Genomic DNA, 24,233 nt, shown 5'->3' on the forward strand with positions numbered 1-24,233 from the left:
TTAACTCAGCCTTTTTATAATTAGTTCAAATTGTTTGGAATTATGTCGGCCAGCATTTTGGTGGCGTGTTGGGACTGTCCAGAGGCGTACTCCTCCAGGCTCCTCCAGGCTCCGCCCCATCACTCGGTGTAAGTTATTGGTAAGTTTGGTGATGACGTCCTTGAAGTTACCGTTTCGGCCGGGCAGCACTCCGTTCCCGGTTATATTACTCAGGAAGAACCACAAAACGGGCAAAACGTGGCGCTCCACGGCCTGCGGTTTCCGGGGGTAGACAGAGGATACAAGACCTGGGGGGGCAATGGAGAAATGTTGAGGGGTTCATTATAGAAATAATAATAATTAGACATGTGCAGACTAGAATATTTCGTTTCGTTTTTTCGTTTTCGTCTGTAAATTTTATTTATTTAGTTACTCCCGAAATTCGTTTTTATTTATTTCGTTTTTCGTGCAAAAATTGCATTCGTCCGAAAATCCACATGAATTACGGTCGAATCTGTCTTGGAAGGCTTATGGTATCTGTCGAATGGATAAAGAAGATTCGATGGAGCTGCTAAACTATATAGCCTATAGGCGGAGCATTCGATTGCCGAAATGTACGATTGCAGTGTCGTATAGTTGCGACGATCCCGTCGAATATTATTATAAACGTGCAACGATCCCGTCGAATATTATTATAAACGTGCAACGATCCCGTCGAATATTATCATTATTTTTTTTTAATTTACTTCCCCCACCCAATTCCAGTATCGCTTCTCTCTGTCGATTCTGTTCTCTCTATGTCGAATATTTACTCTCTGTCGAAGCTTTTCTATATAATAGGACTAATAGAGGTAAACGAAACTTAGGCACATTCGACCACAGGTTCAATAGACATATGGAGTCACGTCGAATCTCCTATTCTATATCGAACGGCCACTTCGAATCTCCTATTCTATATCGAACTGTTGTAACAACGAAAACGAAAAAAAGCATTTATTTATGTCGGATCTTTCGTTTTTCGGAATCTGCACTTTCGTTATCGTTTGTCAAAACGAAAACGAAAATACCTGAAATTCGGACGAAAATGCATTCGGACGAAAACGAATGCACATGTCTAATAATAATAATGCGGTGAGAACCCGCCACATAATACAGTTTTTACCTTCAGGGGCTTCTTGCAAATGCCATCAGACGTGGCCTAAAATTTTTGTTAGAGCAACAGCACTATGTGCCTCACCTTGTAGACCATGAAAGTACCAGTGTTAGTCTTCAAATCAGTCCCATCCCCCGCTGAACCCCCTGAATTCTAGATGAAGAATTCTGCCCAGGAAGAGATTAAGCTCCACCCAGTGGCATAACCAACAGCCAGAGTGGCCCATGTGGCACCTGGGGTAAAAGGGGGCCCCGTAATTTGTAGTTATGCCCCTAGTCACTCTCCTGCTGATGCTAAGCAGTGCCCTCAGAGCCCTGGACCAGGAGTAGAAGGGGCCTCATAATTCATAGTTACACCGCAGGCCCCACCCCTGCTGATGTTAAGCTGTGTCTCAAAGATCCCTGAAGTAGAAGGGGCCTTCATAATTTCTAGTTAAACCCCTGCTGATGCTGAGCAGTCCTACCAGAGCCCGGGATTAGGCGAGGCGCCATACTTCATAGTTATATACCCTTGGCTCCACCCCCGCTGATGTTAAGCAGTGCCCCTAGATCCTTGGAGTAGGAGAGAGTCCCATTATTTGTAATTACATCCCCTGGCCCCACCCCTGCTGATGCTAAGCAGTCCCCCCCAGAGCCATGGAGTAGAAGGAGGCTCCATAATTTGTGGTTACACCCCTGCTGATGCTAAGCAGTGCCCCCAAAGCTCTGGAGTAGAAGGAGGCTCCATAATTTGTGGTTACACCCCTGCTGATGCTAAGCAGTCCCCCCCAGAGCCATGGAGTAGAAGGGGGCTCCATTGTATTGTATGATGGTGTTGTGTGTTTGTATTGTATTATGGTGTTGTGTGTTTGTATTGTATGATGGTGTTGTGTGTTTGTATTGTATGATGGTGTTGTATGTTTGTATTGTATGATGGTGTTGTATGTTTGTTAGGCATTAAAATGAAAACATGCGATCCATAAATGACTGTGTGAGAATTCTTTGGAATACTGCGCGGTACTGGAGAAGATCTGGATAGAGTGGAGAAAAGTCGGAACCTCTGGCAGGTTTTTATTGTTGGCTGTGTCTCCATTGCAGAGGTTTCCCTTCACTTCCTGTCCTGATTAGAGGCGTCACAGGAAGTGAGGAGAAATCAAAAGACATGTGCAGAATGAAAAAAATTGTTTTGTTTTGTTAAATAATTGAATCTAGTTAAATTTGATAAATTTGCTTCACTCATTTTTGGAATTTGTTTAGTTTATTCACTTTTCGATTTAAATTTTCCGAATTCTGTTGAATTGAATTCAATTTGATCGAATTTGGAAAATTTGAATCGGCATTCGAATTTATTCTATTCTAAATTTGAAAGACTGTATTATCTTTCTTTCTATTTTATTCTATTATATTCTTTTCTATTCAAAATTCAAATTTCGGAAGGTGATTATAGCCTATCTATTTTTTTTTTTTATTCTATTATTCTGATGCTATTCTATTGTTTTTTCTATTCTATTCTTTTCTAATCTGTTCTATTCTTTTTTTTTTTCTCTATTTTATTCTTTCTTGTTTTCAAATAAAAATTTTAATTAATTTTCTATTTGAATTTCGGCTGAATTTTGTTTCATTATTTCGGATCAGTTTAAATTTGTTTCTATTGTAATTTGGAAATTCGGGTTCATCAAATAATGAAAAACGTGTCCGATTCGGAACGCAGCGATCTTCACGTCTCTGGAAGTCGCCCTGACAGAGACGGACAACCAAAACTCTGACAAAGGTTCTTACTTTTCCCTTTCTTGCTATAAAATGAAGGAACATGGAACTCTAAAGCCACGGCATCTCCCATGTCTCCATCCTCATTGGTTCCCCTTTAAGCCTTCCAGTCAATCTACTTCCTGCGTTGAGGTGAGTTACCTGACAATCGTTCGGTCACGTCACTCATGGCGCGGCCGCTGAGGAAGCGGATGCGGCTGGCGAATGGTTGCAGAAGCCACAGATTGTCTGTAATGTAAAAATGATGGTCAATAAAGATTTCCTGTTTGTAGGGAAAGCTGAGAGTTCACGCTTTTCTCAGTCATGTGACCGACATTCCAAAAAATGCGTCTCTCCCCGCCCCCGACTACATCACGCTGTCTGACAGCAGAAGAAGAGTTCAAGTCAAACGCAACCTTCTCCATTCTAACGCAGCGCTGCACAAATGCATGCGTCCCAATGCAGGCCGCAGTGGTCGGCAAGGAAAGGCTTTGTTGGACTTGCTTTGCCTGCAATCCAAATTCCCCTCAATTGGAGCCACTGCATGCGAAGAAATGCAACGCAAAATCCAAACGCAGCCTCTGAACTGTCATCTAAATGCAGCCCCCCCCCGCCCTGAGCAGGAACATCGATTTAGAATTAGAGTTACTAGGCTGTAGTCAGCCAGAGCTAGATTGATAGTTCGTCGTTCTTGGAACTCTCTGGTATTCGTTTGCTTCTGCCTGCTGCTGGGTAGTGCCCCTGAGAATGGTGTGGGGGGCGGCACTAATCATGGAGTGTGGGGGGCTGCACTAATCATGGAGGGTGGGAGGATGTAGATGGCTGGACCTCTTAGGCCCGCTGCCTGGGTAGAGTGACCATTTGTTTGGATAGAGGCCAAGGATTGGGACTTGGTGAGGTAAGTGAGGGGTAAAAGCACCATGGAAGAACTCAACTTCAATCCGGGTATCTGAGAAACTGGACAGACGCTTTGCCCCTGACTGCAGTGTGGTGGTCTCTCCCCTAGGAGGCGGTCACTGAACTATTTAGTATCTAATTTCACAGAATGTTGGGTTGACTTAAAGGTTCTCAATCTGTGAAGGCTGTAAGTACTTTTTGCCACTCTCCTGGTGACAGTTAAGTCCATGGGTGTCCTATGCCCCAGCCCTCTCCTTCGGCAGTATTGGGTGAAATCCAATAAACTCCTTATTTGGTCTAAAAACTGACCATCTGTTCACACCGCTTCACTCCTACTGAGGACTAGATCTTGGCGTGAATGCTAACCTGCCCCGCACCTGAGGTTCCTAATATAACTTTGGGGGTCATGAGGTAGCAACATACACTACTCCATTAAGGACTAGTCCTGGGGGTGAAAAGCTGGTCTGATGTTCTTCACTTATCTTTGGAGGTCATGGAATTGCTGCATACACTACTCCATTGAGAACTAGATCTGTGGGTGAAATACTGGCCTGACCTGCATTTGAGGTTCCTCATATGTCTTTGGGGTCATGGGGTGGCAACACACACACTACTCCTTTGAGGACTAGTCGTGGGGGTAAAAAGCTGGTCTGATGTTCTTCACTTATCTTTGGAGGTCATGGAATTGCTACATACACTACTTCATTGAGGACTAGGCCTGGGGGTGAAATACTGGCCTGACCTGCATTTGAGGTTCCTCATATGTCTTTGGGGGTTATGGTGCTGCAACATACACTACTCCACTGAAGACTAAACCTAGGAGGTGAAATGCTAGCCTGAGGTTCCTTATATGTCTTTGGGGGTCATGGGGTTGCAACATATAATACTATATTGAGAACTAAATGTAGAGGTGAAATGCCAAGTCCATGGGTGTCCTATGCCCCAGCCCTCTCCTTCGGGAGTATTGGGTGAAACGTAATGAACTCTTTATTTGGTCTAAAAACTGACCGTCTGTTCACACTGCTTCACTCCTGCTGAGGACTAGACCTTGGCGTGAATGCTAACCTGCCCCGCACCTGAGGTTCCTAATATACCTTTGGGGGTCATGGGGTAGCAACATACACTACTCCATTAAGGACTAGTCCTGGGGGTGAAAAGCTGGTCTGATGTTCTTCACTTATCTTTGGAGGTCATGGAATTGCTACATACACTACTCCATTGAGAACTAGTCATGGGGGTGAAATGCTGGTCTGAGGTTCTTCATATGTCTTTGGAGTTCATGGGGTAGCAACATACACTACTCCATTGAGTACTAGACCTAGGGTTGAAATGCTGGCCTGACCAGCATTTGAGGTTCCTCATATGTATTTGGGGGTCATGGGGTGGCAACACACACACACTACTCCATTGAGGACTAGACCTGGGGGTAAAAAGCTGGTCTGAGGTTCTTCACATATCTTTGGGGGTCATGGAATTGCTACATACACTACTTCATTGAGGACTAGGCCTGGGGGTGAAATACTGGCCTGCCCCGCATTTGAGGTTCCTCGTATGTCCTTGGGGGTTATGGTGCTGCAACATACACTACTCCACTGAAGACTAAACCTAGGAGGTGAAATGCTAGCCTGAGGTTCCTCATATGTCTTTGGGGGTCATGGCGTTACAACATATACTACTCCATTGAGAACTAAATGCAGAGGTGAAATGTTGGCCTGAGGTTCCTCATATGCCCTTGGAGGTCAATGAGAATTTATTCATCCCAAAAAATGTGAGAAGAGTGTTTGCAAGAAAAGGAAAAAACCCCAATAAAGGTTACCGGCTATAACGCCAGGAATGATGAATATAGGATGGAGGAGGACGGTCCTCCTAATGTGGAAGGAAGAGTACCGGATACAGTCAGCAATGATTTACCTATATTTTTCATGAGTGTGTCCAGGACGGTCACTGCGGCCGTGTAGATACCGGTGTGTTTGGAGTTCAGGTTGTCCGTGACGACAGTCACCATAGGGACTAACACATGGTGCAGACTGTCCTTCAGAATCGGGATCATGACCACCGCAGACTCCAGAGCGTACTGATTGACCTTCTTGTTGGCGTCCTGCATCCTCGGGTTAAAGGCATCAAATATCTGTGAATATAATAAAAATAAGATGTAATAAAATGACGGTTGTTGGCGAGGATCCTGTATAATATGAATTGGTTTCATGAAGTTATGTGAATTTGGAACAAAGTTCATTTACTAAACATTTCCACAGCCACCTATAATCTCCCAGCGATCAGCTTGTGACGTTCCTCCTACACACCTTCTATAGGAGTCTTCCATTATAGCGTCCCCATTACCCTTGGAAATTCACCTTCCCCATACTAGGGGTCTATTTGTCAAGGTTGTCTCTTAAAATTCCCAAGACTTTCACATAAGATTCACTCGTTTCTAATGGAATCCTATGTGGAAAATATTTGAACCTTGGGTGAAAGTTGTGAGAATCTTGGGTGAAAACATTAACCCTTTCAGCCTCCACACCCATATACCTCTTTTGGGTCAGAGCGGTTTTTAGCAGCTTCGTATAAATGGTAAAGGTACCTGTGTTGGTCTTCAAATCGGTCCCTGAAGAATCCCTTGGATCCTAGACCAGGACTTCTGCCCAAGAAGAGAATAAGCCCCACCCCCTGCTGAGGATAAGTACTTGCCCCAGAGGCTCTACTGCCCACTAAAGTGCTGGCATTTGACAAGGGGCAGGATTTGGCCTTCATGAGGGAAGGGCTTATGCCTCGTACACACGGTTGGATTTTCCGATGGGAAATGTTGGATGTGAGCTTGTTGGCTGAAAGTCGGACCGTGTGTACGCTCCATCGGACATTTGTTGTCGGACTTTTTCTGCCAACAAATGTTGGCTAGCAGGTTCTCAAATTTTCCACCAACAAAACTTTGTTGTGGGAATTTCCGATCGTGTGCGCACAAGTCTGACGCACAAAAGTTCACGCACGCCCGGAATCAAGTATGAGCCGGAAGCGCCAGGTCTTGTAAAACTAGCGTTGGTAATGGAGAGATCACATGACTATAGAACTTCTTTTTTATCAGCTCGTCGTACGTCTTGTACGCCACTACGTTCGGAGTTGTTGGCCAACATTTGTGTGCCGTGTGCAGGGGCGGACTGACCATTCGGGCACTCGGGCTCTGCCCGAGGGCCCCATGCCACTAAGGGGCCCCATCAGGGTTGCCAGCCTCAATAAAACCAGGGACAGTATGTAAAAATCTGTGTTTTTTTTAAAAAAAATCCCAAGATTATAGCTGCCCCGCCTCTCCAATACCTTTTCAGGGTGTGTGTGTGTATTCTGTGTGTGTATATTGTGTGTCTGTGTGTATACTGTATGTGTGTGTATACTGTGTGGCCCCATAATCTATTGCCCGGAGGCCCCATAATCTTCTCCTATTGCCTGGGGGCCCCATGAGTTGTCAGTCCACCCCTGGCCGTGTGTATACAAGACAAGTTGGAGCCAACAGCCTTCCAACAATAATCCGCGGTTTTGTTGTGGGGAAGTGCGATGGTGTGGACGTTGCATTCGAGTATAACTCCAGCCAAATCTATTCTTTTTTATTTGGATAGATTAGGGAAAGGTTGGATTCCTCTGCCAAGTTTTCATTGCTGAGATTCTTAAATGGAGCGGCTTGGAGAAGATACGAAATGTCTTGAAGATTACAGAAGAAGAGCCAGATTGGAATGTGATTGGCCACTAGAGACAGGGACGTAACTATAGGGGGTGCAGCAGTTGCGACCGCAACTGGGCCATGTGATGCAGGGGGCCCATGCAACCCCCTCTACATATGGCCGGCAGCAGCATAGGCAGCTAGGGGTACCAGTGCACCATGCACACGGGTGGCTGGAGGTGGAGGGTGACTAGCAGAGCTCCATGCTTGACTATCGCACTGGCTGCTCTTTAGTTGTGAATTCCCCACATGACCTGTGTCCTCGGCCGGCTCCTCAGAGTACCCCTCTCCTGCTCCATGCATTGCCTCTCAGTCCGATGTCTGTTCTCCCCAGGCCAACATGGATGAGTGCGCAGCCTACAGCTTGGTCATGGTGAGTGAGAGGACCCCATCCCCCACACACCATTACTTACCCCCTCCATCTCCCCCAGGGGACAGAGGCCCCTTCTCACGTGGGGACAGGGACCCCCATCTCCCCTGGGGACAGGGACCCCTTCTCACCTGTGGGCAGTAACTTCATCTGCCCTGGAGAAAAGGACCTCATCTCTTCTGGGGTGGGGACCCAATCCTGCCTAGGGACAGTCCCCCAATAGGGCACCTAAAAGGGGGGCCCTTCATGGTTTCTTGCATCGGGGCCCTGAAGGTTCTAGTTACGCCACTGACTACAGACCTCATTGGTGGTCATGCTACAACAGATTCTTCAGCAAAGTGAATAGGAATGAGTAATTACACAACTATAGTCACAGGAAACAATTTTTCTTTTTTATAAAATAAAGGCTTATTGAGTAGGTAGGTTACAGAGCAGGGTGCTACACAATAGCAGAGGTTACGGAGGTAAGTGTATACAGGATAACAAATGATCTACAATGTATAACAAGATGCCAATAATGTTTCTCCTGCAGAACTAAACTGATCAGAAGCCTCTTATCTCATTGATCGTTATTTCTAAATCGTTCTTTTTTTTCTGCTTCTCCACTTACTGGAGTGATGTTGGAGGTGACAAACCTCACGTTGTTCTTGCAGCGCTCCAGGAGAAGCGTCACTCCCTCCATTTTGCTTTGATATTCCTTAGCGGAGAGAAGTTTGCTGAGCTCCTTCAGTTGCTCCGTCACTTCCGCTGCCCGGACCGGCGGCCTTCCAGGGACCGGGGATTCCTGCGCTTCTGCTTCCACATCTGCAGGTCTGGTAATGCTACAGAAAAAAAAAATATGTTTTATTTATTCCAAACTGATCCTCAGGATCCAGAGAGAGGACAAGTTCTCATACGTCATAGCTGTCCATAGCTGTCTATGGCTGTCCATAGCTGTCCATGGCTGCCCATGGCTGTCCATAGCTGTCCATGGCTGTCCATGGCTGTCCATAGCTGTCCATGGCTGTCCATAGCTGTCCATGGCTGCCCATGGCTGTCCATGGCTGTCCATAGCTGTCCATGGCTGTCCATGGCTGTCCATAGCTGTCCATGGCTGTCCATAGCTGTCCATGGCTGCCCATGGCTGTCCATGGCTGTCCATGGCTGTCCATGGCTGTCCATAGCTGTCCATGGCTGTCCATGGCTGTCCATGGCTGTCCATGGCGTTCCCTCCGGGGACAATGCAGGCTGCACACCAAGGACCCCATTATAAAGATGGAGCAACTTTGCAGTGTCCAAGGGAATCTCCTCCCTGCTATACAGTGCCTTGCGAAAGTATTCGGCCCCCTTGAACTTTTCAACCTTTTGCCACATTTCAGGCTTCAAAACATAAAGATATAAAATTTTAATTTTTTGTGAAGAATCACCAACAAGTGGGACACAATTGTGAAGTGGAACGAAATCTTTTGGATTTTTGAAACTTTTTTAACTAATAAAAAAATGAAAAGTGGGGCGTGCAAAATGATTGGGCCCCCTTGCGTTAATACTTTGTAGAGCCGCCTTTTGCTGCGATTACAGCTGCAAGTCGCTTGGGGGATGTCTCTATCAGTTTTGCACATCGAGAGACTGAAATTCTTGCCCATTCTTCCTTGCAAAACAGCTGGAGCTCAGTGAGGTTGGATGGAGAGCGTTTGTGAACAGCAGTTTTCAGCTCTTTCCACAGATTCTCGATTGGATTCAGGTCTGGACTTTGACTTGGCCATTCTAACACCTGGATACGTTTATTTGTGAACCATTCCTTTGTAGATTTTGCTGTATGTTTGGGATCATTGTCTTGTTGGAAGATAAGTCTCCGTCCCAGTTTCAGGTCTTTTGCAGACTCCAACAGGTTTTCATCCAGAATGGTCCTGTATTTGGCTGCATCCATCTTCCCCTCAATTGTAACCATCTTCCCTGTCCCTGCTGAAGAAAAGCAGGCCCAAACCATGATGCTGCCACCACCATGTGTGACAGTGGGGATGGTGTGTTGAGGGTGATGAGCTGTGTTGCTTTTACGCCAAACATATCGTTTTGCATTGTGGGCAAAAAGTTGGATTTTGGTTTCATGTGACCAGAGCACCTTCTTCCACATGTTTGGTGTGTCTCCCAGGTGGCTTGTGGCAAACTTTAGACAAGACTTTTTATGGATATCTTTTGGAAATGTCTTTCTTCTTGCCACTCTTCCATAAAGGGCAGATTTGTGCAGTGTACGACTGATTGTTGTCCTATGGACAGACTCTCCCACCTCAGCTGTAGTCCTCTGCAGTTCATCCAGAGTGATCATGGGCCTTTTGGCTGCATCTCTGATCAGTCTTCTCCTTGTCTGAGCTGAAAGTTTAGAGGGACGGCCAGGTCTTGGTAGATTTGCAGTGGTCTGATACTCCTTCCATTTCAAAATGATCGCTTGCACAGTGCTCCTTGGGATGTTTAAAGCTTGGGAAATCTTTTTGTATCCAAATCCAGCTTTAAACTTCTCCACAACAGTATTACGGACCTGCCTGGTGTGTTCCTTGGTCTTCATGATGCTCTCTGCGCTTTCAACAGAACCCTGAGACTATCACAGAGCAGGTGCATTTATACAGAGACTTGATTACACACAGGTGGATTCTATTTATCACCATCAGTCATTTAGGACAACATTGGATCATTCAGAGATCCTCGCTGAACTTCTGGAGTGAGTTTGCTGCACTGAAAGTAAAGGGGCCGAATAATTTTGCACGCACCACTTTTCAGTTTTTTATTTGCTAAAAAAGTTTAAAATATCCAATAGATTTCATTCCACTTCACAATTGTGTCCCACTTGTTGGTGATTCTTCACAAAAAATTAAAATGTTATATCTTTATGTTTGAAGCCTGAAATGTGGCAAAAGGTTGAAAAGTTCAAGGGGGCCGAATACTTTCGCAAGGCACTGTATATATATATATATATATATATACACACAGACACACACACACTTTACCTTTCCTCTGGTTGCTGGACATCCTGGGCCATCACGGCGGCGCTATTCTTCTGAGGAGGACGCTGGCTTCTAGCGGACGGGATCTCGGAGACGCTGTCACTCAGCTCCTGGAATAATCATCATATCATGTATTATAAAGTTTGTGTAAAACAAGGATCTCCAAACTGCGGCCCGTGGGCCGGATGTGGGCACTATCCCTCCCAATGATACCAGAGATGGGAAACAAATTCTCTCACTGACACCAATGATTATTTTACTCCCGCTGACCACCAAGCCTGTGCCATTGATTACTCCCTCCGATGCCGGGGCATTTTCTATACCCATTGGCCACAGTCCGGCCCCCTTCACATTTGAAGGGCAGTAAGCTGGCACTTTGTTTTTAGAACATTTGGAGACCCCTGGTGTAAAACCTGAAATATGAGGCATATGAGGCACATCACACAGCTCACATACTTTCTGCTTCACAGTGGCGATGAGGTCGCGGAGCTCATGTGACAGGATCAAACGTTCCATCTGCACCTCAAACTTGGGATGAGCCATGACCAGGCTGAACATCCGACGTCCGTAAAACCTGCAATACGGGTGATCATTATTACAATGTGTGGAATACACTCAGGACTGTAGGTGGGGGAGGTGGTCACTTAAATCCTCCCTCCGCCCCCCCCCCTTCAGTCTTGCACAGTTGTAGCGGCTCTTCTCATGGACTGGAATGTCTTACTCTGATGTCACTGCACACTGTCAGCTTCTCACAATGGGCATTAGAAGCTGCAGAAAGTCAGATAAACCCTGCCTCATTTCCTAAGAAGAGGACATCCAGTGTCCCTGGCCCCGCACCCTTTGAATTTTCTTTGGATTCGGGGGGGCGGTCTGCAGGGGGAGGAGGGGAGGTACATGGGGGAATCAGATGTGGTCAGCACAGGGAGGGGGGTCAGTATGGTGGGATGGTGGGAGGACAATTACAGAACGATGCACTGTGTCTGTGTCTCTCCCTCCAGCAGCTAAAAGCTGGCAGGAGGGAGAGGAGAGAAAACAGCTTTCTGCTGCTGGAGGGAGAGACACAGACACAGTGCATCGTTCTGTACTTGTCCTTCTAGCCCTCCGTGCCAATTCTCTGGGCCCTCCTGTGTTCCTGGGCCCCCTACAGGAGGCCTGGTGGTACCCCTTATCGGCGGCCCTGATGGCATGTGTGAGTTGCCCTGGGCAGAGGAAAAGGGGCCCCTCCAAGGAAGGGAGCTATAAAATAATCCCATAATAAGTCAAAGTCCATCAAATGGCATGGCTGGGAGGGTGACCTCTGTATGAAAGTACCTGGTGTCCTGCTGTCCATCCTGAACCAGTCTGACGAGGGTGCGGAGGAAGGTGTCTGTACTTTCTCTGGTTCCACACAGAAGTTTCTGGGCCCCCAGGAGCTCCATCACCCTGAGCAGATGTTTGGCCGTACATTTCCTCACTGCGCTGTTTCGGTGACTGTGGAGGAGAACGGCACAAATTACAACCTCAGGAGACCACAATGGGCATAAACGTCTCCTTATACCTCTATGGAGCCCCAAGAGATGGCAACATTTAATGGGCACAGCTTTGCCAGTGTGCCCGGGCTCCTCATGTAAATGGCTCTTTTGGAACGCCAATCCCCCCCCAGGCTCTCAGCATCCTTATACTGCAATGCTAGAGTTACACCTCCAAGTGGACCTATTTTGTTCACATTAAAAGATACCGACAGGGACAACATGTGCAAAAAAAAGGCTTGTTTTACCACTTATTGGCTTCTCAAGAAACAAGCTGCCAGAAAGGTAAGTATATGTAGGCAAGGCCACTTAGAAATCATGGGGCCCCATATATCCTTCCTGATGAGGCCCCCCAACCTCGCCTACAAAGGGGTGTAGCAGAACAGCAGCACTGACTTTATCCACCTACGCCCCAGAAATGAAAAAAAAAAAAGTCCCTCTTCTGCTTCCACCTCCTGGGCCCCTCTATTGATGGTAATTGAAGCCCTGGTAAGGGAGCAGAAGCGGGGATGTGATCTAGTAAAATCTATTTGTTCACTTAGGAACAATAAATGTGTCGATCGATATTCCTTCTTTGTTCTCCTTTCAGCAGCCTCTTATCATACGGATCAGCTTGTAATGCCGCATTTTCAGGGTCCAGTGTTTTGCGGGAGCGTGCGCTGGTCAGCGCCTCATAGAGCAGCTGGGGGGGTTAGCGGGTGAGCCAGGCTCCTCCCACCTGCCCCCGCCCCCCTCGCCATCTCCCGGGTGTGCCGCAGTGTGGATTTCTATCAGCAAAAAAATAAAAAAATAAAAGAGAAAAATTCTATATATTGAAATGCAGTTTGTTTAATGGAAGTGATGTAGAATCTCTCAGTAGTCGTGTAATAAAATAATTATCTCTCGTGTCACCGTTTCTAGATGTGTGTTTTATTTTCATGTGCGGGGACACCGTGTCCTGTAAGTGGCCAGAAACAGATCCTCGTCCGATCGACACCGACGGGCTCTGATTATGGACACTCCATAATTCAGAAAAATTAGGGGTGCTGAAACCGAAAATGCAGGATGCACTTAGTGGAAAACCGAAAACCTTTATTTTTATATACAATTGTATTATATTTGACTTATTAAATTGAGGATATTAATTAATATGAGGTTATTGTTGCCCATTATTGGCACCTTTTTACTGCAAGAAAAGCTCAGGAAAAATGCAGTCTGCAGTCTCTGACCGTCTCTTGTATCGTGTCCTCTCTGACCGTCTCTTGTATCGTGTCCTCTCTGACCGTCTCTTGTATCGTGTCCTCAGTCTATTGACCGTCTCTTGCATCGTGTCCTCAGTCTATTGACCGTCTCTTGTATCGTGTCCTCTCTGACCGTCTCTTGTATCGTGTCCTCTCTGACCGTCTCTTGCATCGTGTTCTCAGTCTATTGACCGTCTCTTGCATCGTGTCCTCAGTCTATTGACCGTCTCTTGTATCGTGTCCTCTCTGACCGTCTCTTGCATCGTGTCCTCAGTCTATTGACCGTCTCTTACATCGTGTCCTCAGTCTATTGACCGTCTCTTGCATCGTGTCCTCAGTCTATTGACCGTCTCTTGCATTGTGTCCTCAGTCTATTGACCGTCTCTTGCATCGTGTCCTCAGTCTATTGACCATCTCTTGCATCGTGTCCTCAGTCTATTGATCGTCTCTTGCATCGTGTCCTCTCTGACCGTCTCTTGCATCGTGTCCTCAGTCTCTGTCTCTTGCATCGTGTCCTCAGTCTCTGACCGTCTCTTGCATCGTGTCCTCAGTCTCTGTCTCTTGCATCGTGTCCTCAGTCTCTGACCGTCTCTTGCATTGTGTCCTCAGTCTCTGTCTCTTGCATCGTGTCCTCAGTCTCTGTCTCTTGCATCGTGTCCTCAGTCTCTGACCGTCTCTTGCATCGTGTCCTCAGTCTCTGTCTCTTGCATCGTGTCCTCAGTCTCTGACCGTCTCTTGCATCGTGTCCTCAGTCTCTGACCGTCTCTTGCATTGTGTCCTCAGTCTCTGTCTCTTGCATCGTGTCCTCAGTCTCTGTCTCTTGCATCGTGTCCTCAGTCTCTGACCGTCTCTTGCATCGTGTCCTCAGTCTCTGTCTCTTGCATCGTGTCCTCAGTCTCTGTCTCTTGCATCGTGTCCTCAGTCTCTGACCGTCTCTTGCATCGTGTCCTCAGTCTCTGACCGTCTCTTGCATCGTGTCCTCAGTCTCTGACCGTCTCTTGCATCGTGTCCTCAGTCTCTGTCTCTTGCATCGTGTCCTCAGTCTCTGACCGTCTCTTGCATCGTGTCCTCAGTCTCTGTCTCTTGCATCGTGTCCTCAGTCTCTGACCGTCTCTTGCATCGTGTCCTCAGTCTATTGACTTTCTCTTGCATCGTGTCTGCAGCCTTACTTAAATATCAGCGCCCATCAAAGGCAGCCTACCAGTGTCTGGGTCGTTTAGAGCGGCGATTTCCCGCTGTGTCATGGAGCTGGATTTGAATTTCTCGGGCCGGGAGGCCGCAGTAACGAAGTCCCACCTCCTGTGATGGACGTCACACTGTTTACATTTCCCGCCACTGGATGTGTGTGCCGTCTATTGACACTTTGGGCCCAATCTGGAGATTTTCACTTAGGGGTGTACTGACTTTTGTTGCCAGCAGTTTAGACATGAATGGCTGTGTGTTGAGTTATTTTGAGGGGACAGGAAATTTACACTGTTATACAAGCTGTACACTCACTACTTTACATTGTAGACAAGTGTCATTTCTTCAGTGTTGTCACATGAAAAGAGAGAAGAAATGTCACTGAGGGGGTGTACTTACTTTTGTCACATACTGCATATACTGTACACTCACCGGCCACTTTATTATTTCCTCCTTGCTAGTAGCAGGTCGGACCCCCTTTATTAGATTCCCTATTGGTAGCAATTTTCACCCGTGACCTCAATGTTGGGGGTTATAAGTCCACAGATGGATGTCTGTATTGCTAGGACCCCCCACTCAGGTCACCAACCAATACCCCCCCCCCCACAGAAATCCGGAGCACGGAACCCCACACATCATGGGGGGACTGACACCAATTATTCCCATCACCATGACGATGATAAACAATCACTGATCAAATTCTATGATGAAATATTGGAAATCAATCTACCTTGTTATTTACTTAACCACTTGCTTACTGGGCACTTAAACCCCCCTCCTGCCCAGACCAATTTTCAGCGCTGATGCACTTTGAATGACAATTACGCGGTCATACAACACTGTACCCAAATGAAATTTTTATCATTTTTTTCCCACAAATAGATATTTCTTTTGGTGGTATTTAATTACAGCTGGGAGATTTATTTTTTGCTAAACAAACAAAAAAAGATGCAAAAAAAAAAAAAAAATCATGTTTAATAGTTTGTTATAAAATTTTGCAAACAGGTAATTTTTCTCATTCATTGAAGTGCGCTGAAGAGGCATAGTTAAGGCGGCACCGATGGGCACAGATAAGGCGGCACCGATGGGCACAGATAAGGCGGCACCGATGGGCACAGATAAGATGGCACGGATGGGTGGCACTAAGGGGCACTGATAGGTACCACTGATAGATGAGACTGATGGGCACTGATAGGTGGCACTGATGGGCAGCCCTGCTGAGCACTGATGGGCACTGGTAGATGACACTGATGGGCACGGATATGTGGCCCTGGGGTGCAGCACCTTTGTTGAGGCAGGTTGTGGGCACTGCTGGGTGGCACTGTGGGCACTGCTGGGTGGCACTGTGGGCACTGCAGGGTGGCACTGAGGGGGGCACTTATTTTTTTATTATGTTCAGTGATGAGGGGGCAGGTGGGCACTGGCAGGGCAGGCCGTGATCGGGACTAATGTCCCGATCACGGCCGCCGGTGATCGGCTCTTTTTTTTTCTCCTCGCGCTGTCAGCGCGAGGAGGAATAATAGCCGATTACCGTCTCCGTTATATCACATGATCAGCTGTCATTGGCTGACAGCTGATCACGTGATAAGGGGTCGGGATCGACCCCTTGCTCGGATCAGTGATCAGGCGAGTCTCATAGACTCGCCGATCATAGAGCGTGCCGCGCGCGCCCCTCGTGCACGGGACGACGTCAATAGACGTAGACCCGGCAATGGAGATCCGCGCTGTAGCCGTCATTCGGCTATAGCACGGGTCTTAAGTGGTTAAAAATACCCCCCCCCCCCAACATTGAGGTTACTGGTAGAAATTATAACCCCCAACATTGAGGTTACTGGTAGAAATTATAACCCCCAACATTGGGGTCACTGGCAGCAATTACAACCCTCAACATTGGGGTCACAAAGTAATTCTAACCACCAATTTTGGGGTCACTGGTAGCAATTATAACCCCCAACATTCGGGTCACTGGCACCAATAATTACCAACAACATTGGGGTCACTGGTAGCAATTATAACCCCCAACATTGGGGTCACTGGCAGCAATTATAACCCCCAAAATTGGGTTCACTGGCAGCAATTACAACCCCCAACATTGGGGTCACTGTCAGCAATAATAACCCCCAACATTGGGGTCACTGTCAGCAATAATAACCCCCAACATTGGGGTCACTGACAGCAATTGTAACCTCCAACATTGGGGTCGCTGACAGATATTATAACACCCCACATTGGGGTCACTGGCAGCAATTTTAACCCCCAACATTGGGGTCACTAGTGGCAATTATAACCCCCAACATTGGGATCACTGGCAGCAATTATAACCCCCAACATTGGGGTCTCTGGAAGAAATTATAATCCCCAACAGTGGGGTCAGTGGTAGCAATTTTATCTCACAACATTGAGGCCACTGGCAGCAATTATAACCCCCAACATTTGGGTCCCTGGTAGTAATTATAACCCCCAACATTGGGGTCCCTGGTAGTAATTATAACCCCCAACATTCGGGTCACTGGCACCAATAATTACCAACAACATTGGGGTCACTGGCAGCAATTATAACCCCCAACATTGGGGTCACTGGCAGCAATTAAAACTCCAACATTGGGGGCACTGGTAACAATTATAACCCCCAACATTGGGGTCACTCTCAGCAATTATAACTCCAAAATTGGGGTCACTGGAACCAAAGGGTCTGGTATGGATATTTAGGGGGACCCCCACGTCAATTTTTTTTTTTAATTTGACACGGGGTTCCCCTTAATATCCATGTCAGACCTGAAGGGCCTGGTAATTGAATTTAGGGGAACCCCTGCGCTTTTTTTTTTTTTATCAATGAATGAATGAATTGTCGGCTAATACAGAGAACACTCATTGAATGTTCTCTGTATTACGGGAGCCGACAATATAGCCGCAAGTGATTTTAAAAGACTTTTTTTCCTGCACAAATGACACTTTGTGCAGGGACAGTTCTAAGCACGGGAAACATGCGCCCCTTCACAGGCATACTATAGACACCCCCCAGGCACGAAATTTAAAGGAATATTACACTTTTATTGTTTCACTTTAATCATTATTAAAATCACTGCTCCTGAAAAAACAGCCGTTTTTAAAACTTTTTTTTGCATTGATCCATGTCCCCTGGGGCAGGACCCGGGTCCCCAAACACTTTTTATGACAGTAATTTGCATATAAGCTTTTAAAATTAGCACTTTAGATTGTGAACGTTCGAGTCCCATAGACTTTAATAGGGTTCTAAAGTTCACACGAAGTTTAGGTCTGTTCACAGGTTCTGGTGCGAACCGAACAGGGGGGTGTTCGGCTCATCCCTATTCACAAGCTCCCCCCTGTGTAGTTCTGGGCGGATCCCTCACTTTTTCTCATGACCATCCTCACCCCATGAAGGTGAAATCTTCCATGGAGCTCCAGATTGAGGGCGATTGATGGTTATTTTGTATTTCTTCCATTCGTGAATAATCGATCCAACAGTTGTCTTCTTCATCTCACCAAGCTTCTTGCTGATGGTCTTGTAGCCCATTCCAGCCTTGTGCAGGTCCCCAATCTTCTCCCCGACGTCCTCTGACAGCTCTTTGGTCTTCCCCATGATGGTGAGGATTGGAGGGAAGGGATTCTGTGGACAGGCGTCTTCTATACACATAACGAGTTGTCGTTAGGAGAACCTTCTTACATTGACAGGACTAATCTGTGTACCACATGAGCACCTAGTGGAGCCAGTCTGTGGGGGGAGGGTTATTGTTGGTTGGTAGGTGTTTTTTCCCCCACTGTATATAGTACATAGCCGGCCTTTCTTCAGCAAAGTTGTGAAGAAGAGCCTAGAAAATACCTGAAAGGTAGCCGAGTGCTCCACCTACTGGCTGACACTGAGAATACACAACAATCACACCTACCTGCAAGAAATCTATTCTAAGGTGTGTAATAAAATCCATACAAACCCACGACATTCACTTCATTCCTTTACATTTTATCCCATCGCTAATCTGCACTCCACATATAATTCCAGTCTCTGGGGAGAATCTTGGCCATTATGTTGGCCGGGAATCGAACCCGGGTCGTCTGCTTGGAAAGCAGCTGTGCTCACCACTGCACCACCAACACAAAAAGTTGCATGTTTTTGTTGTGTGGGGGGAAACCGGAGTACCCGGGGAAAACCCACGCAAGCACAGGGAGAACATGCAAACTCCATGCAGATGGTGTCCTGGTCAGGTCTTGAACCGAGGACCCCAGTGCTGCAAGGCTCACCGCTAAGCCTCTGTGCTGCCCCATCTTAATGTGGAACTTCACCTAAAAAGGGAAGTTCCCCTCCTCCTCCTCCCTCACTCCTCCTCCGCATCTTCAACCTGAACCCTGAAGGGGCGGGGACAGGACACCTCACCTGGGAATGGAAGGCTTGCTCCTAATAGATGGTGGAGACAGTCCACTGACAATACTGCTTTATATTTGTTGTGTCTTCCCCTTCACACAGCACAACTTCAACAACATTCGAAAAATTTCTACTCACCTGTAAAGGGGGAACTCCATGCAAACAAAATGACCTCCAAAATCTATACCAGACCCCCATCCGTGCACCCAGCCTGGCAGGCCAGGAAAGAGGGGGTGAGCATGCACCTCCCCCAACAGGGGCGGGCTGGGCCAGCGGACTTATCTAACACCCTCCCCCCCACCAGCGAACTTATCTAACACCCTCCCCCCACCAGCGGACTTATCTAACTCCCTCCCCCCCACCAGCCTACTTATCTAACACCCTACTCCCCAGTGGACTTATCTAACACCCTCCCCCCCACCAGCGGACTTATCTAACACCCTCCCCCCCACCAGCCTACTTATGTAACACCCCCCCACCAGCGAACTTATCTAACTCCCTCCCCCCCTCCAGCGGGCTTATCTAACACCCTCCCCCCCACCAGCGGACTTATCTAACACCCTCCCCCCCACCAGCGGACTTATCTAACTCCCTCCCCCCCACCAGCCTACTTATCTAACACCCCCCCCACCAGCGAAGTTATCTAACTCCCTCCCCCCCTCCAGCGGGCTTATCTAACACCCTCCCCCCCACCAGCGGACTTATCTAACACCCTCCCCCCCACCAGCGGACTTATCTAACACCATCCCCCCACCAGCCTACTTATCTAACACCCTCCCCCCCACCAGCGGACTTATCTAACACCCTCCCCCCCACCAGCGGACTGATCTAACACCCTCCTCCCCACCAGCGGACTTATCTAACACCTTCCCCCCCACCAGCGGACTTATCTAACACCCTCCCCCCCACCAGCGGACTGATCTAACACCCTCCCCCCCACCAGCGGACTTATCTAACACCCTCCCCCCCACCAGCAGACTTATCTAACACCCTCCCCCCCACCAGTGCACTTTCCCAACCAATCACCCCCTCCGGCATGCACGGCCAGCAGCACAGACACACAGCCACCTCCTAGACCCCCCGGTCAGTGGTGCGGACTGATCTGGGAGGACACCCGCCTGCTGCATGCCTGCCACTTACCCCATCTTAGTGGTGGGTCAGGCAGCAGGTGAATTGCAGCACGATACATATAGGGGGTGGAGAGGAGAGAGGGGGCGGGGCCCTGGTGCCCCTAATGGGCCTGCATTGCATTTTGGTTCTTCTGCTTTGAATGGAGCCCTCAGTGAGCTGATTTGGTGGTTCAATGGGCCACTTGACTGGACTAGCTCTGTGGAAAGAGAAAAAGAAGAGATATTACAGAATGTTACACACGACTATGGCCTTCCATCTACATTAAAGACGTCCCTCAGTTTTCTAGTACTGATCAGTTTATGCCAATTCCCCAAATGTCCATTTATATAAGGTGGTCTTCTCCACAGAAGCAGCTGGCCAGATACTTGGCGGAGGTTTTGGTGTTGGGTAGAGGAACCCTCTCTATATGTTTAGCTAGTGCCATGAGCCAAGTCATCTTAGGTACTGGAGGAGAACAAATGCCATAGAGGAGAACATTACTTTACTGGGATCCCTGAGGGAAGTTAGAGGAACACTTAATGGGATGTCCCAACTGGGCTGACCAACCACTGCCAAGCAAGCCGGAAAACCTTTCCTAATCCCTATACTTCCCCCTGGACAAAGCACCCCCCTCCCCCACCTTCCTCATAACACTAGGAAAGGAACATTCATCAAAGATCTGCAACTTTGGAAAATTCCATATGAACTGAGATTTGGTCCCCTCTAAAATGTCCTCCAGATACCAAAGGGTTTTGTTCTCCCTCCTCTAATCCACAACTGCCCCCGTGTATGGGAGATCGTACTTCATAGACAGGGGACTTTATCCTAGATAACTATGTAACTACAGGAAAGGATACTTACTATTATGGTCCGGCCATATTCCCGATAATCGGGATGGATCTCAGAAAGTTTATGAATAGTCCAGCATTGTGAGTCTGTTGTGTGGTTGTGTCAGGCCGGGATGAAGTTGGGTATGCATCCTCAGTGACCATAGCTTCTTCACTCCTGTAAGAGAAATTGGAAGGTAAATCATTTGCTACTAAAGTTATGAGATGTTGTAAAATGTCATTAGAAGGACTGGGAGAGATCATTTGTGAGCTTGGACTGATGTGCCGGGCCAAGAAGGAAGCAAGCATGGCCGCTGCCTTGGTGCTGTATTGGAGTCTTGCCTCCCCCTTTCCTCTGCCACCTTCTGGCCAGAAAATAAGGAACCCTCCATGGACATGGCTGAATATTGCCCATGCGGGGGTCTAGTCTGTGTTTCCAGGGAAAAAGAGATAGCTCCTCATACGGCTAGAAGGAACATGACAATGTAGCCATTTTATCCTTAAACTAGGCTTCTTGGCCGTATACAACTTAACTAAAAAACATGTACAATGAATCCCCAGGACATAATAACACTGTTTGTACTCGGCACTCCTAACCCCACACCCAAATATACACCTAGGGGAATACATTAGTATCTGGATCTTCAGCATAATCTGCAATGCCATTAATGGCTGGATGGAAGGACATTATATGGTCCTACTGCATAGGTGGCAGACCTGGCTCTCTTGTTATTTCTTCATAAAGTGAGCTGCTGGTAGTTACATATTTCACCACTAATCATCATCATCTAACCAAGAGGCTCTTCTCACTTTTCCCCACCAGACGTTTTCTCTTCCAGTGACTGGAATTCGTATCATGGGCTCATGGGACTTGTCATCTCCAGTCATTAGTGATTGGCCTCGTCCAATAATCCAGAACATCAAATGATCATCTGGATCCCAAATCAGTTTCGAGAAATCGGGAAACCAACTGAATGATAATTGCAGTTTGGTTACCATGGACACCAACACTTTACATAATTCATTTACCATTAGGGGAATCTTAGATGAGCTTTGTGCAAAGAATACAATATAACCTTTCCATTAAGAGTAGCAAAAATCCCTCCCATGACCCTGTTTTTCCAATTTTACTATCACTACAGATTATCCTCCAGATCTAAAGATCAGTGCCCCATCATTGGTGATGTCACATTGTACAAAGGAAATTCCAATGAAGAAACTTACGTGTTGATTGGAGATCTGCTGCTTGTATGGAATTCCCCATCATCGAGGTGTATCATTATGTCGATGGGTTCTGATGGTGGGACAGCGGGGATCTCACTCTCAATCCAAAACTAAAGAGAAAAAAAAGTCATATTCGTTATCATAGAAGCTCCAGGATGACATAAAACAGATCTATCATATAACATCCTTCAGTTCAAAGCAGGTGAAGCAATAGATGATTTCTGATTGGTTGGTAGAAGTTTCTGCATTTCTCCCATTGCTTGACTGATTAAGCTGAAGAGGAAATAGTTTGATCCAGGGAATTGCGACAACTGCCTGTGTGAGGTCACCGAGGAATCCGTCTGTCTTTATGAGACAAAACTGCCCCCCGATCCCTGACCGCAGTTTTTTTTTTGCCTTCCTCTGGAACAAACTGTTACTGTTTTTGGTCCACTTGCCAACCAGCCGCCGTCATTATACTGCGGCAGGTCGGCACGATCCCGCGAGCCGTCGTCACTGTACGTCGGCTCCTTTAAACGGGATAGCAGGCATGCGCGTGCCCGCTGCATTGCAGGGGGGTGCCAATGCTCAAAACCGGCAGACGCGATGACAGCATGCGATCATGGGCACGAGAGGCAGAACAGGGATGTGTGTCTGTAAAGGGAAGATATTTGCCAGCACACCAGGGAACGACATAAATAGCATCCAAACGGGTAAAACACACAAATCCCTGTTCTGTGAGGAGAGGAGAGGAGAGGCAGATCGTGAGTCCTAATAGCTAGGAACCACGATCTGTCATCTACTATAGTCTGTCCCCTCCCCCCACAGTTAGAACACACACTAGGGAACACAGTTAACCCCTTGATTGCCCCCTAGTGTTAACCCCTTCCCTGCCAGTGACATTTACATAGTAATCAGTGCGTTTTTATAGCACTGATCGCTGTATAATTGTCAATGGTTTCAAAAATGTGTCAAAAGTGTCCGATGTGTCGTAATGTCGCAGTCCCGATAAAAATGGCAGATCGCCGCCATAACCGGTAAAAAAAAAAAGAGCAATAATAAAAATGCTATAAATCTATCCCCTATTTTACAGACGTGATAACTTTCCTATATTTCACTCGGATATATTGTCTTTAGGTACGGAGCCTCCCTGCCGCTCATTCCTCCACTATCCAACAATGAAGGAAGGATCACCTTCTATATAGTCCATTCATTGCCTTCCTGTATGGTTATATCTGCTCTAGATCTAATCTATCTGATCATTGGAGGAGCTCTGCCTACTGATCACTTCTATGGATTTCCATATGAGGGACATGAGAAGGTCCCCCAACAATCTCTGTTGCCTATATCTGGGCGTGTCTATAACATACGGATATTTTATACCCAACCAGCATAATATCCTCCTACTGATGTGTAATCCTCCATGAAGGCAATGTCCCCCCTTCACTTTATATATTCTATATGCAAGAACATGTACTTACCTGTCTGTCTCTGCCTTCATCAGGGCCGACTTCCCATTGATCCCCGTATCTTTGATTGTCCATCGCGGCTTTTCTTGCCCGCACTTTCTCTAGGAGTTCTCTTTTCCTTCCTGTTGTCAGCTGCTTTCCTTCTTTCTCCCAGTATGCCTTCAGTGCATGGGCTTTCTGGAAAAGTCTTCTCTCCTCTTTCTTCAGCTGCAGGTCTGTCTGCTCCTCCACCTTACCCTCCTCCATCTGGGCTTTTCTTGCCCGAACTTTCTGCAGAAGCTCTCGTTTTCTTTCTGTTGTCAGCTGCTTTCCTTCCTTCTCCCAGTATGCCTTCAGTGTATAGGCTTTCTGGAAAAGTCTTCTCTCCTCTTTCTTCAGCTGCAGGCCTGTCTGCTCCTCCACCTTACTCTCCTCCATCTGGGCTTTTCTTGCCCGAACTTTCTGCAGAAGCTCTCGTTTTCTTTCTGTTGTCAGCTGCTTTCCTTCTTTCTCCCAGTATGCCTTCAGTGTATAGGCTTTCTGGAAAAGTCTT

The 24,233-nt window shown here is 47.1% G+C and overlaps 1 protein-coding gene and 1 non-coding gene across 2 annotated transcripts; both read right to left on the minus strand.

The window, feature by feature from the left end:
* LOC143973703 (TOG array regulator of axonemal microtubules protein 2-like) lies at positions 1-23,776 on the minus strand. Its single transcript, XM_077474553.1, has 9 exons — positions 23,714-23,776; positions 22,254-22,363; positions 12,116-12,274; positions 11,261-11,378; positions 10,808-10,914; positions 8,440-8,650; positions 5,665-5,881; positions 3,019-3,105; positions 1-287 (listed from the first exon to the last, which is right to left on the minus strand). The coding sequence occupies exons 1-9, from the start codon at positions 23,774-23,776 to the stop codon at positions 1-3; spliced, it is 1,359 nt and encodes a 452-aa protein (XP_077330679.1).
* TRNAG-UCC (transfer RNA glycine (anticodon UCC)) lies at positions 18,756-18,827 on the minus strand. Its single transcript has one exon. It is a non-coding gene; the product is annotated as a tRNA-Gly (tRNA).
* Positions 23,777-24,233: the final 457 nt, after the last annotated feature.

This window comes from Lithobates pipiens, unplaced genomic scaffold (assembly GCF_037356315.1).
Source record: "Lithobates pipiens isolate NorthernLeopardFrog02 unplaced genomic scaffold, aLitPip1_a1.2 Scaffold_93, whole genome shotgun sequence".
In the NCBI taxonomy this organism is placed as follows: domain Eukaryota; kingdom Metazoa; phylum Chordata; class Amphibia; order Anura; family Ranidae; genus Lithobates; species Lithobates pipiens.